Source organism: Aulonocara stuartgranti (assembly GCF_965226115.1).
Source record: "Aulonocara stuartgranti genome assembly, chromosome: 20".
NCBI classification, from domain to species: domain Eukaryota; kingdom Metazoa; phylum Chordata; class Actinopteri; order Cichliformes; family Cichlidae; genus Aulonocara; species Aulonocara stuartgranti.
Window position 1 is genome coordinate 26,679,477 of NC_138956.1, and position 15,747 is coordinate 26,695,223.

General features: G+C 38.5%; 1 protein-coding gene across 2 annotated transcripts in view; it reads right to left on the bottom strand.

The window, feature by feature from the left end:
- Positions 1–15,747, bottom strand: part of b4galt5 (UDP-Gal:betaGlcNAc beta 1,4- galactosyltransferase, polypeptide 5) — a 36,425-nt gene that overhangs the window by 7,801 nt on the left and 12,877 nt on the right. For both annotated transcript variants that reach the window (XM_082519067.1, XM_082519066.1), the window contains exons 2-4: positions 4,178–4,297; positions 3,502–3,615; positions 2,933–3,060 (exon numbers count right to left, since the gene is read on the bottom strand). In XM_082519067.1, the coding sequence (XP_082375193.1) occupies positions 2,933–3,060; positions 3,502–3,615; positions 4,178–4,280 (345 nt within the window). In that variant the 5' untranslated portion in view covers positions 4,281–4,297. The remainder of the gene's footprint in view (positions 1–2,932; positions 3,061–3,501; positions 3,616–4,177; positions 4,298–15,747) is intronic.

Below are 15,747 nucleotides of genomic sequence, written 5' to 3' on the forward strand. Positions count from 1 at the left end.
CCGCATTTGTAGACCGATTACGTCACAGCGACGCGCCGAAGGCTGTCCAAATTACTACCATATCCCAGAATTCATAGCGCGGCCCAGCCAAACTCCAGTTTCCAGCAATGGCGGCCGCTACTAAGTTTTAAAATTACTCATACTAATCTTTCTGGGTCACAAAATAAACTTTTAACATATTTTCAGGCGAGAAAGTAGTTGTGTAAACATCAAATATCTGCTCGGTTTATCAAGATATCCCATATTTGCAAAAGTGCTTCGACGTTTTCAGAGGCGTCTGCTACCCACCAGCTCGACAGCTAGCCGGGAGCTCGAGGGTTACTGATGCGGCCGAGAACGGCACAACTCCCGGCACATCATTTTCAGATCACCGCAGAGTTTCGCTGCTCGGGTTAAACGTAATATATAAGTCACTTAGACAACCTAAAAATGTTATTGTTGGGCTTTTTTCAGTGTTTTGTTTGTTCGTGAGTAAATCGGTTTGGCTGAGATTAAAGTTATTAGATTAGATAAAATAAAACTTTATTAATCCCCCGGGTGGGTTCCTCCTTGGTTTTCACACAGCTGACTAAACGTCAAACAGAAAACTTATTAAACAGAAGTATGAGACAGTCGAGAATTTACGCCAGTGTCTGGTTATATTTTAGATAGCAAGAAGCAGACGGCCGAGTTTATTAAACTCCACCGAGACAGCGGTGACGCTAATCAGAACTAGACCGTCCAGTTTCACGCCTTTAAACTTTAAAGGCGTGTTTGTGTGTGTGTTTATACAATTGCTATTATGTTTGCACTTTATGTGTAATGTTACTGACTGCAGAGATCAGTAAGATGTGTGTATTTTTTATTTATTAGTTTTATTTATTTAATATTATTTTTTAATTGAATGACTGTCTAGTAGTTCACAGATGTCGAAAAACTGAGTGTGGTAAAGCCACTGATTTTTTTTATGTATATTTCTGCAATCTGCACATTGCACTGACTTTCATTTTAATGTTTACACCAGGGTTCCTTGTCAGCACTTTATGCTCAGATGTTTGTAAGCTAAAAATAAACTATTGTGTATGTTCAAATATACTGTTGTGATTGAAGAAGTTAAATAAAAATGTCAGTCATCAATTCATGCATCACCTCATGTCATCATAACAGAGGTCTGTCTTCCAGGAAAGAACAGTTTAAAATTAATGTAATATAGTATTGGCCATACTATATGATGTATTGCTTGTCTTTGTTTAATAATACAGAAGACAAAGACCTTAAAAAATAATCGCATATCGCATCGCAATCGCAATATTGGGGCAAAAAATCGCAATTAGATTATTTTCCATAATCGTTCAGCCCTAGTAGAGAATATGTTATTGTGCTGTCTTTACTACTGTTACAGTGATAGTATTTATTAGGGGTGGGGGAAAAAATCGATACTGTGTAGCATTGTGATATTTTGTTTGCTAATAATGTATCGATACAGGGACAGCAGAAATCGATATTTTGTTACAAAAAAAGTTTTTGTGGACTGGAACATGCTCTGACTTCAGAGCATGTTGATCCTTTTTCTGAGCAAGAATCCTGACATTCCTTCACTGTCCAAATGTGTTTAACTTTTTTTATTGCAGCAATAAACATGACAGTTTGCTTATTTTAATTTAAGACATGTTTTATTTTAATTAAGTTTAAAACTTTTTTATTTAATGTAAAATTATATTTTGTTTTAATTTACTTTCAAATTCTTCAGTTGCTGAAGGGGCTGCATAGTTTTCACAAATTGCATAGTTCAGAATAGCTATAATTGTACCAGATGGTTGCATTCAGTTAAGTTGGACTAGACTGTAATACAAACCGTTCAGTTTGTCAACAATAAAACTGACTGAAATGAGAGAAAGACTGAGTGTGAGACTTTGATATTAGATAAAATGAATATTGATAAAGTTTACCTTTATGTACAGAATCTGAATATCGCAAAATATTTTTAAAAATTGCAATAATATCGTATCGTGCGTTAAATATTGTGATAATATCGTATCGTGGGATGTATGGTGATTCCCACCTCTAGTATTTATGGCTAAGCTTCACATGTTCTTCACAGCTTCAAATCAGACATGCCGGAATCAGTCACAGTACTTGACCGATATTATGTGTGCTAAACACACGCATAGACGTCAACAGATCAGACCATTATTAAACTGCTATTGCTTATTTATTATACATAATACTCATTTGCTGTGAGATCGATCCTGTCTCAGTGTCTGATAATTTATCATAAGTAATTTATGAAGTAACTCCTGCTATGCTATGCTCTGTGTATAAATAAACACACCTTTCTCGTGTTCTCATGGAGAGTTTCTGCTGCTGTCTAATGCCCCAGAAACGCAGAAAAACACTTTTGTGGAAACAATATTTTTGTCTTCATTGCAGTTTTAAGGTTTTGCTGTTCATTTGACATTGCTATGCAAACTCTGCACTGAAACACTGAACACTGAGAATAGAAACTCTTGCATTACTATTGCCAACATTACTTTTAGCAACGTGTTAAAAAAAACATAACAACTAAGCATCCACATATATCGGTGTTATTGTGGGGCAAAGGCGGGTTTTAGCAGGTCCAGCGCTACAAACCTAATGCTGCTGCACTGTGTGAGAGGCATGTTTTATATACAAAATGGAAAAAGTCATGCACAACCATTCGACTATCTATAAAAAGGTGACAATTCAATAGAAACCCAAGTGTGCAGAGCACATGCATGTTATAACATGCAGGGCTTGAATGTCTCTTTGCAATGTCACAGGAGGGTTAAGCACCATTCCTCAAAAAGTTCTGTTTGATGTGCTTTTGCTGAGCCATACTTTAACAATATACAAACCACTCTATGAAGCCACTCTATTTCTTGCTTCACCGGCCACATTACGCACAAGATTGTTTTTTTCAGTGGGCACTTACCTTCCAGCGAGGTAAACAGTCTGTGGGCTTCCAGTAGCCTCCAGGGGCAATGTTGGGCTTTCCCTCCAGCAAAGATCTTTCCACTTCTTCAAGAGATATCTCACTCATATTCACTTCCAACCTGCCCTCTGTGCGTGGGGGAAAGAGAGAGTGAGAGGGAGTCAAGCAACAGTCATGAAGCAAGAAAGGTCAAGAGCGTGGGGGAGAAAATAAGAGACACGGTGTGCGAGTAAAGAAGAACAGTAGCGAGAGGAAAAAGATCATAGGAATGTGACTAAGAAAATGTCAAAGCCTGCAACATTTGAGAAATCTGGGACATAAATTGCCTGCTTGTGCTATAACACAGTACTGTATTTGATGCGTCATCAATCAAAACTAATATAAAACATATTCTTGGAACAGTTTCACAGCTCAATACTACAACAAATAAATACAGAGGCATAAGGAACATTTCCACTGAGAGCCTTTTTTTTCATTTGTTACCTACTTGTTGTTACAGAATAAGGAGTTTGGTTCTAAGGAAAGAATTCAAATTAAATTTAAAATCACAACTTTAACAGTGCACTTACTCATGGAGGGCAGCCTCTCAGGGCAAACTTGTGAGGGGAGGTAGGTGAAACCCTCGGGGAGGTATGTAGTGGGAAGAGCATCGCTTTCGCTGAAGTTGAAGTCATAAGAATAATCTGAAAGTGAAAAAAAAAACATGACCGGCTTCATGCTTTAATGTACAGCGTGTATAAAAAAAGAAAATGATTTCAGGAGGTGGACATTTTCTAAAGTAATGTACACAGAAGCTAACAGTAATTTATACAATATGAATACATGTCTTTATTATAGTCAAACTTGTCCCATACTTTGGTGAGCATGTCTGGAGTCACTAATGCCACCAAAAGGCAATCACGTGAAACTTACAATTCCCCTTTTTCCAACAGCACGTGTTTCAGTCATTACCAGCAAACAGCTGCAGAACTAAAGGACTTTGAAATTGATTGATTCTTTTTGATACACCCTGTATTTTACCGACAGCTTTTCATTGTCATTCAAAATATCTTTTCTAGTAAAGGCAAGCATGAGTCACTCACTGGAAAGCAAACAGACTTAAATGTGAAAACGCCATAGCGCTTTTTCTTTTACTTCCTTATTTAAACATTGTTTGACACTGCACTCATTCTCTTGTAAGGATATGAAAGATAGCATTTGTGCTAAACATTTCTAATAAACTAGTGTGCATGGGCATGTTTTTACCTGTGCCATTTATGCTGTAAGCCCCCCTCACTACTTGCTCCAGAACCTGAGCTCCAATGTTCTTCACGTTCTCTCTGATCTGGATCCCTCTGGCCTGGACCATAAACACATACTCATTCACTATGGAAAGAAGAAAAAACAGGCGAAAAAAAGAATTAATACACTTTATTATTAAACACAGACTCGAGGCATGTATTCGAGAAACCCAAGCACAGACATGAATCATATTATGTTAACGCAAAACGACTTTTAAAAATGTTTGAAATGTCTGAGAATGCATATATTCATTCTCAGACCCGTTATCCTTTCGCTTCTTCTTTCTGATAATTATTTCAAACAATATTCATGTTTAAGAAATGCGGTTGCACTAGGTATTTTACTAAGCTATTTCCAGTCATAAAGGTCTGGAAACCACTGTATCGTTTTGAAGCGCTCTTTTTCGTGAGAAAATGTGACGGGGACATATAGGATGTGGGTGAAACTACACAGCATAGAGTAGTCACATACAGGAAACAGGAAGTAGCAAGAGATTCTAGGTGAATGAGAATGTGCCAATCTGGGATTGTAGTGAGATTTCTATTGTACCAGCGACATCTCATCAAGCTGACACAATATTATGTAGTAGATCTGTTTGCTATAACAGTTCAGTCGATTTATTCCTAACTATAATTGGGAACTACACCAGAGAGGCTTAGTGAGAGTTCCAGTCAGCATGGAACTGACCTAAATAAACACCACAACAGTGGTTAACCTGCCAAGCAATGTAGTGGAACAAAAGGGGGTTATGTGGTCTAACTGCGAATAGCTGAATACACCTAGTGATGCATGCACTCTTTGGTGTACAGTAAAGAAGTATGACATACTATGTGCATAGTAAGAAGCTTTAAAAACATTCAAAAAACATTTAAAACACTGAATCAAGTTTCAGAAGTCAAACAAAATAGGCAAAAACACAGCTCGTAGAATAACTTCTCTGCCTTTGTAGCTCTGTGTCCAACACCGGCAATGTCAAGATGATCTGCATTATTGCGGACATTGTATCTGTGTGGATGGCATGTATACTGCTGAGCTAGAAATCCCCTGGATGTGATTTGTCATGGTAATTGCATTACAGTTTCCATCACATTTATCTTATCTTATACAAAATGCCAGGCTTGCAGGATCAGAGACTAGTGGCTGAGCGTTAGCTGAAATCAATGTTCTCATTTTACTTCTGCAGCACTCAAATAGTACAGTGCAGCTGGAACCGCAGAAGACGACAATGGAACAGACAACAGATTCTCTTCACTTGCACTGTAGCACATGTAGAGGAAGAGCGACACGCACGGATGTTCAAATGTGCGCACAAACACGCACGCACGTGCATTAACTGATGCCCTTCTGAGGCACCATATGGATGGAAAAAGGCTAAGAGGCGTCTGGAGTGTGACCCAGTGCAAGCCACCAACATATTTTGACAAGTCTTTTTCTCACGCCTGCCAAGCATATGAATATACAGTAAAAAAACCAAAAAAGCCAAAAAATACCACAACATAATATGCAGGTGTATATCATAGCAGATTTTAAATGAGCTAAACAATGTCAAATGAGAAGACTCTCAGATTGTGGTGAAAGCACTTTGGTCCACTCTTCTTTACACCATTACTTCTGTTCACTGAGGTTTATGGACAGTCCGTTCTTGGGATCATTGTCCTGCTTTGGCCAAGCTTTAGCTATCGTACAGATGCTTCACATTTGCCTCATACTTCAATATATAAAAAAAGTTTGCGGTTGACTCAGTGATGGTAGAATTTAGGCCTGTGGCTGCAAAACAAGCCCAAACCATTACCCCTCCTCCACCATGCTTGACATTTAATATGAGGTGTTAGTGTTGACATGCTGTGTTTAGCTTTCACTAAATGGGTTGCTGTGCATTAAAGCCAAACATCCTCACTTTGGTCTCATGTGTCCAAAGGATGTTTTTCCACAAGTCATAAGACTTCTTTCTGGAAAAACATCCTTTGTAAACCTAAGCCATACTGCCATATTATTCTTTGAACTTAGAAAGAATATCTTTCCCATGCAACCTGTCCAAGTCAGAACAAGACTAAAGAAATATCAATGTACTCTTCGTGAACTTTAACTAGCATTTACAAGCCAACTGATGCCTTTAGAATCTGAGATATTGTTCCTGGGTTTTTTTTTTTTGCATTTTCTCGGAACATTGCATGGCCAGCTCTTTGGATGAATTTCCTGGGTATCTGTTCACTCATGGGAAGACTGGCAATGGGATAGTACTTACCCTCCTAATTTCTATGGAAGCAGTAAATATGTGCCATTTAGAGACCTGTTGAGTACCAGATTATCATTATACCCTGATATTTAAGAACCTGAAAGAGGTGAATTGAAAAAGGGTGTACTTTCATTTTACCGTGAGTGTATTATATATTAACTACCCTATCATACTGTACCAAACAGCAGCATATGAAGATTAAAGCAAAGCTAAGAAGTCTTTTCTTTGGTGTAAAATATATATATACATATATGAATAAATAAAAAAGAGGGTCAGGTTGACTGAAATTACAAACTAAAACACAGCCATGTAGCATCTAACATGCACTCTAGAGGCTGGATTAATGGTTTACGGTGAGGTAAGCAAGGTTATAAACTGTGACAAATGCAATAGCCATGAGAGACCTTGGCTTTAGAGGAAACTAACATAGCAGGTTACAACACAAAGCCATTAACACTGGACATATCAGGACAGAGGAGGCATGTATCACCACAGAGCTTTGTCACTGTGTCAGTGTCGGCATATACAACTATATAAATGAGACATGGGGACACGTAGGACCCCCTCCCCAGCCAAACCCTTCCAGCTCTTCATCCCATCAGCACCACTCACTGTAACCCATCAAGCACGACAGGCAACCTTGAATGACCTTGTCTTCTATAGCTCTCAGAGAACATCCAGCCGTCACGCCAAGCACAGCCCACCTATCCTTGTCTCTTTCTCCATATCACTCCCACTTATCTGTCATTTCCTCTATCTCCCTCTTCATCTAGTTGTGCTGCCGTCTCTGTGTAATGTGGTTTGTATCACTTTCTGTCAATTCCGTTTGTTGCTTTCATTTTAAGCAAATGAGCTGAATGATGGATTGCAGGGTTATGGGGACAATTCCAGGCACCGACCCTGCACCATATTGTAGTGCAAGAGAGGTTAATCGAAAAAGAAAATGGAAAGAACTAAAAAAAAAAAGTAAACACACGCACATACCCCTTTGTTTTTTCTCTAAAAAGGCAATTAACTGCACACTGATACAGCTCAGCAGTGGGAGGTGATTTCTCCTGTTCTGCTAGCTAGGCGATAAGAGCTGAAAGGCATTTTTTTTTCTTACCTCAGACCAGAAAAGCTTTCTGCATGTATGCACCATAGTCACTTTCAAAATGTTCATTTTAATGCCGCTGTATATCACTGACACCTACAGAGCCACGCCAAGAAAACACTATGTTCACAAATTCATCATATTATTCACACATATTAATTGACTTTAAAAGTGGATTAGGAGAGCGTTTGTATTGTTAGAGTGTTTTCTACACAGTTTCATTTGAATACCTCACGGTAAGGAAAATGGGCGAATACTCTAAGCAAAAACACAAAATCCCTCACAATGAACTGGAACAACTATTGTAACTTGAGTGCATCGATCAACTGATAAAGGTTTGGGATTTGCACATGGTGATGTGTAACTTGACCTTTTTAAACACAAACTGGATATTATCTGAAGGGACACACTTGTTATCACCTTGTTGGACTGTTTGCAAATGATGGTGAGAAATACATAAACTACAGTGGATTGACACTCACCACCCACAGCCATGCCTCAGTCAGTGAACCCATGCAAATGCACGCACATGTGAAATGAACAATGCCGTGTTACCACAGAGAACATTCTACATCCTCCCCCTCCCTTTACCCATTGATAGGTGTGACCCCCCCCCAAAAAAAAAACCCAAAACAAAAACCAAAAACAAAAACCATGAAACAAAAAAAAACCCAAAACAGAAATTCAAACACCAAACGGTGGACATAATTGTCTCACGAAACAGACTCCTTATTAGCCCCATCTGTAATTCCAATTACAGTTTTTCAAATACGCCTGTGCGAACATCAAACATCAAGACAGGTGCTTCCTGCACACAGTATTGCTTTTATTGTTTTATCATTAATAATACAGACAAACTGACTAAAACCACATTTTGAGTCTCAAAAATGTCTTCAAACCCGTGTGGACTGGCATTTTGTCCCCATAAGTCACTGCTCGTCCCCACAACTATAGTGGCATACCAAATTTCTGTCATTACAAAGATGCCTAAACATGTACACACAAACACACACACTGAATGTGCTTTTGTAACTAATGAGTTGTTGATGGGGCATTTCAGAGTTGCACAAAGGTTGCAAAGCAACGGCAAACTTTGTTTTTTTACCAGCTGAGCCACGCCTCAGTGAAGTGCTCCAAAACATGCCTGCACAGCTCTGGTACTTATAAATGTTTGACTTACTGATTAAGTACTGTCTCTATAACAGTTGTGCTTACAATGACATTTATGTTGTTGTTATCATGGTTAACTTCAGGTTACGCAAGCAGCAGTGTGCAATTATTCTCCAAGGGTCTTTGCTGTGCTTTACTTTGGTTACTTTGGCTAAATGTTTTTATTAGTAGTAATAGAGGCAGGAAGGATATGATAGATTTTTCTGTTTGTTCAGTGTCTGTCTGTTTCTTGGGTTTGTCATATTCACAGTTAGCAAACCAGGCTCTCGCATTCACTCATTTATGACTTGTTATTGCACTCAAGAGTCTATCCGGCTGTCAGGGTCTGGACAATCTCCTTAATGCATGACACCAGGGCAGGAAAAAGGGATTAGAAGCAAGTTAGAGAGAGTAATAATGGTCAATCTTTTTCGTTTTTTATCTGACCAACTGTGCAAATGAAAATGTGATTTTGCTCAGAGAATCTGAAACATACCAGCAAGAACAAAGGGAATGCCAGCTGTGCTAGTTACGGCTACGTTACACTTCGTCATAACTAGATCAGGAAGCTTCCACTAAACTTACAGCTCCCCTGCACACACACACACGCGCATGACACACTGGTGAGCATGCGCGCGCGCGCGCGCACACACACACACACACACACACACACACACACACACACACACACACACACAGTCTGTTTCACATTACATCTAGACTAACTCCAAATAGCGCTGTGTATAAAAATAAAATTACAGGAAAACCATCATGCGTGCACTGACCAGAATGCTCGTCACGTGCACAGGAATGCAGACCTGCTCCCAAAAAAAGAAAAATGCCTTAAAGTCTACATTCTTAGTGCACCCCACGCCTTTTTTTTCCTTCTTCTTTTTCACAAGATCAGTACTCTTTTACCGTAAATTAAATGACGTCAGTACTTATGTTCATGGCTGTGTGCCCACTTTCTAGGGACGTGGGAACCACCCCCTTGCCTTCTAAAAGCTTCTAACCTCCTCTTGAGACAACTGAATTCAATCAATCATTGTTATTCGCAGTATCTCTGAAATGTTGCCTCCCCATCCACAATGTCTCTGCTGGTGGTAAATGCCTGCTATGGAGGGACGTCTGGAAAAGTAAACTACTCTTTTGTTATGCCACTGTTACTGTCAGTGAAAATATCAGTTTCATACTGTGTGTGACTTGCATCAGAAGTGAAAGCAGTGCATCCTGCATCGTGACCTATGAACTGAATCGCGCGACTGAAAAAAATCGCACAGTGTAAGCCCAGCATTATGAGCAGATATGAGCATACGAGAAACATAAATCCTACATTCAGTTTTTTCAGATAAAAACAAATGGGAATACCTACAGAGACTAGACGTAAGAGTGGATTTATACCCTCTAGCAAAATCTTTACCATTATATTTTGTTTTTTATTGATCTAAAATTGGAGGTGAATACTGATCAATGATTCATGTGCTCAATGACTGTGACCACAGGAAGCAGAGTAAAAATGGGGAAAACACCAGTTTTAAAAAGGAACTCGAATTTAAAGAGCTTTAAATGTGAATGTTTGATGTGAGAGGACTATTGCTTGAAACTCAAACCTTCTTACAGAAACTGCCTCATTCTTGACCGCTAGGTTCTAAGGTTGCTTTGAACTTCCCTCTTTAGTCACCAACTATATTTATACGATCACTATAATTCTGAAAATGGATATAAGGTGGGTCATGCAAACAGTGTTTTTTTTAACTTGGACATTTTGGATGTAGCATTTTTGAATTAAGACATGATATGTGAACATTACTGGGGCTTTAGAACCACTCTTTGGAAATGCCTGTTGTATCCCAAAGTTTGCAAAACATCTCATATCTGTTTAGTGTCAGCTCTGTTTGTGCTAAAGAAACTAACCAGCAATTTGCAAAGATGGAGGGGACATAAATGCCTGAAACTTTGTGGCTGGAAGAAGAAACACACTTCTTGAAAGACTGCAGGAAACAGGCATGCTATATTATATGTATGAAATGTAGAATAGAATATTTTATAGATGCAGGAATTGACTGTACATAAAGTGTAACTGTAATGGAAAAATCATGTCTATCTATTTAAAAAAAAAAAAAAAGCCACATAATGTAATCATGCTCAGACACAGTATACACTAACACATGCCAGCAGGGACAACATGAGGTGCAGTTTGAGTTCATTATTGGTTTTGCACTAGCCATTCTGTCCCTCCATCTGTTCTGCTCTCCCAAATGTATGGATCAGAATCAGAATCAGAATACTTTATTGATGTGTGTGTGTGTGTGTGTGTGTGTGTGTGTGTGTGTGTGTGTGTGTGTGTGTGTGTGTGTGTGTGTGTCTGTGAACATGCTCATATCAGCCTTTTTGTCTGCATATCTGACCCCCCCCCGACTCGTTATGTCTGCTGAGCCACTACATGGCAGAGAAGCATGGGGGACCAGAAGTGGCAGTGAGAATTACATAAACGACACAGTGGTGCCAGGATCCCTTGTTTTCACCCTGCTGCTGGCAAATACTGGAAAACAGATCTAAAGGAAGGACTATGAGAGAGGAAAAGAGTGAGACGGACAGATTGTTGATATATATGGATGTTAGCTCAAGATGGAGAGAGATTCTCCCTTACTAGCGCGCTCCCGTTCTCACCCTAATGGGACATTTTTTGTAAGTGATAAGAGCAGGCAGGATGAAACGGAAGGTTGTTTCTCAGTTTGTTCACTCAATCATGACTATGGGAAATGTTTGTTTATAAATGGTCCAAGATTTTGTCCGAAAAGAGTTCAGATCAGAATGAAAGAAATGACTGGGTGTGTGATCACAGGTTGGCAACATGACATGAGGAACAATGAAAGTACTGAGAAGTGAGAAGTGAAGGAAAACCTATGGTTCCTCTTCAGATCAGTTACAAAAAGGAAATAAAGAGCTCATGTGTATTTTAACTAATGTTATACCAGAGAGTCATCTGCTGCCGTTGATGACAGTACTTAACAGCCTCCATTAAAAAACAACAAATAAACAAACCATTGCTTGTTGCACGGTTTAATAAACATACTTTTTTTAAGTATTAAAGTGTTAAGTGTACCCACATGAACTGCACTGCTTGTAGTGATAAACATCTTGAGAATAATCACCTCGAATCTGCAGCCCTCCTCTGGTTTATAAAGCTTTACAACAAATTCAGCTCCTTGTTTATCTAACAGGCGCACAACTGCAACAAAAGTGAGAAAGTCTGCCTGATGCCGGGATTCTGAAAGCTGTTTTATTATTGCTGGACAAGCTGACTGTTCGTGCAGAAAACCCTAGAGCCACCAGGAAATGTTCTGGTTCTCCTGATAGGCAGTTTTATTTTTAGCTCTAAAGTAAATTGGTGACTTCATTGCTAGCTACAGGGAAGCCTGTGCCCAACTATAGGTGGATTTCTATGACGTTTAAGAGTCACAGTTTACAGTTTTATAGTGTTTCAGAACTGCTCGATGCCTAAATAAAAAAAAAAATAATAAGGATGCACAACTATTAAAAGCACGACTTCATTAAAAATAACAAATATATACTGTAGGCCAGGCCAGTTTACAGAATTTCTTTATGTAATTCCCAGCATAACAAAATGGAATATTCAGCATTCAGACTGAAGTTTAAGTGCCAGGACTCAGAGCAATAAAAATCTAAGTTTTATCATTTTAGAGCATGTTTTATTTCCAGTTGCTGTTAGCCCTCTGAAGCAAGTCTGCTGCCAGTTGGAGAGCGCCCTTCTCCTCCTTTCTCCTACACTTTTTTTCTACTGTAGTATGCCAATAATATCTCAAGTGCCTGTTTTGTGAACAACAAAGCAGTTCCTGCCAAATACAACTATGCAGATCATTAAACCAGCTCAACATGACTGGGTCCTTCTCACGTAGCTTTTGGTCTTTTGCCAGATGTTTCTGTTTTTCTCTTGTATTTCACCAGCTAACCCGACCTGCAACTTCCTTTCTTGCCTCTTCATTTCACAAAATCTGAAATTGTAGAGTTTACTTAATTTGCACATCTAACCTTGGTAGAACCAACTGCCCTTCCGATCTGTATGACGAAAAAACTGCTCTTCAACTCTTGTCAAGTCACAATATGCAAGACAGTTGCAGTGTTGCTAAGACAGGGCATTGCTTCATTCCTCAAGTACACCCACAGCTTCATCTCACCCCTTTCCTCCTGCTTTTATATTTGGCAGTTGTCCAATGCATTCCTGTGTTATTGCAGTGGCTCTGAATAATGGGCAAACAAAGGACATGCACAGACAGGTACACATGGACCCCAACCCCCAAACATACACTGTACTGCACATTTCCTGCTGCTTGATATTTTCCTACCAATCTCCCCCTCCACAAAGCTGAAGTCTCTTCACAGCTGGAGGTTACTCCTGTTGACTGAGCAATGGGCCAGAGCGGCAAGCAAATGCTGCACGCTGCACAATAGTAGTAGTGACATATAGTGGAACAAGATGCAGAATAACGCAACCTTTCCTCGTGATATACACATTCAACTATCTACAAGGCACGCTAGAGCTACCATTTGAAATCCTTCAAAATACATAAACTGTGCACAGCACCGAGGTTTCAATGCCCACATTTGAGACACTCTTCGATATTATGGTTAATCACATCAATGCTAAATTAAAAACTCTATTTGCTTAACTGCAACATAAACTGTGTAATGATTTTGGAAAACATATGAGATGATATTCCAAGATAATAATATGGAATAAATAATGTATGTGCTATTTTATACTGCATGCATGTGTATGTATGCATTAATTAGCTAACATTAAAAAAACTGCTAAGGCTTTGGAGCTGCATTTGATACATTTAATATTTCATGAGAATAATAGTGCTTCTGTTTTAATGCAAATGATGCACATGGAAAAAAACAATTCTCTTTACTCAGCCATGCATTTCTACTTAACTTCATGAGAACATTTCATTGTTCAGATGGAACCCTGCAAAGATAAAAAAAAAAAACTAAATTTTTTGTATTTCCCCTACTGTTCCCGTGTCTGAGCCAAATGAATGGGGAAGAAGGAAGTGGTGCTGGATAAACAGACAAACAGGTGCAGCTGTACTGACTCACTTTGCACTGACAGCAGATTAAACAGATGATTAATGCTGAGGCATTTTTTCATTTTAATAATAATACCGGTAATGATAATAATAATAATAAATATAATAATAATATTAAAAATTAAAAGAGAATTTTATCACCTTTGATAAAATGGGTTATTTAACCAAGAAATACCAATTCATTACATTTATATTTATGTATGAATTATGTTTATCTTCTAAAGATAGAAAAGCAGTGTTTAATCAAGGTGTAAGCAGTGGTATACCAACACTGACCTCCACTAGCTATCTGTTGATCAAATATCCAGGCAGCTAAGGAGTCATTTTACAGAAAAATGATTGAGCATATGACTGTGCATGCTATGCCCTACTTGTATCTCAAAGAAGCTACAAGTAAAAAAAACCCAAGAACAAACCAATAAAATAAAATGAGAAGGACATTTTAAATTTGAGTAAATCAGAGTTTAAGAGTTTAGATTCTTTATCATAATTTATTAAACCAACACTGCTGAGATTAAGTGAACTGTTCAGCACTTTTCACTTCAGTATTAGATTCTCTCTACTACTACCAAATAGACCCTCACCTTTATTCTTTGTGGCCTCTATCAAAATCAAAGTGCTTTTAACCATTCCTCTGAGATTCTGATCCACATTGACATGATAGCACTACACAGATGTTGCAGATCTGTGGGCAGCGCCTTCAAGTTACTAGTCTTTTGTTCCCCCACATCCCAAACACGCTCTTTTGGATCGAGATCTGGTGATAAACAAATAAAATAAATGTATACTTTATTGATCCCTGTGGGAAAATTCCTCTCTGCATAAATGGGCACCCGGGGAGCAGTGTGTAGGGACGGTACCTACCTCAAGGATACCTCAGGGTAGCCATTCAGTGGATTCGAACTCCGGACCTTCCGGTCACGGGGCCACCACTCTACCTATTGAGCTATCCCTTCCAGTTGGTTATTTGATCACAGGGAACTCATTCTCACATTTAGGCAACCTGTCTAAAATTAAATGAGTACATTACATTACATTGTACATTATTATTTGTAGCGCATTAAATTACAACAGGAGCGTTGACCAAAGTGCTGTACAAGAATACAACATACCTAATAAATTAACTTAGAGTACTGATAGCAAACACCAAATATGAATTAACAAATAACTCTCATGCTGTATTAAAAGCCAGTAAATAAAAATGCGTTTTAAGCATACATAACTGTTCTCGTGCTGATAGCAGTCATTAGATGATGCTAGCTCTGTGTTCATAAAAGAGCAACAACAACAACAACAACAATACTCAGGTAGGTTGTGCCAGTTAATAATCATCAATTTCTACCAAACCATTACTCTACTTCACTAGTTACTCTACTTTGCCTACTCTCTGTAAGTCCTAGAGAGGTGTACATGAATATCTTAGTAGAATATCTGGTGACATATCTGGAACTGATGACTGGTATTTTCACACTACTGTCAGCAACCCGTATGTAAAAGTTGTATTTATCGATAAAGGAAATTAGAAAGATCAGGAATGACCAGTAGTAGGCTGGACACTGATTGTCAATATATTTATATTTATTATATTTTGAAAACTTCACTCAAACATGCCATGTAAAGAATATCACACAATAAACATGTATCAGGATACACTGCGCTTACAGTTTAATCAATTTAATCTTGTTTACTGCTTCCTGCAGTGGCAGAGTTTTAAGTCACATGTCCTTTATCTCTGCACATGCATTTACACATATGAAAATAAACAAAATTTATATGTGTTTATTGAAATATTGAGGCAAGCGCTCTTCTGACCCATCAGGGTTACTTTGTTTTATTTATACTAGTTCTATTGAAGTTTACTGAGAGGTCCTATCTATACAATCTCAATCCAAAAGAGATGTCTCTATCAAAAATCCCAAATTACTATAATGGCTGTATCAAT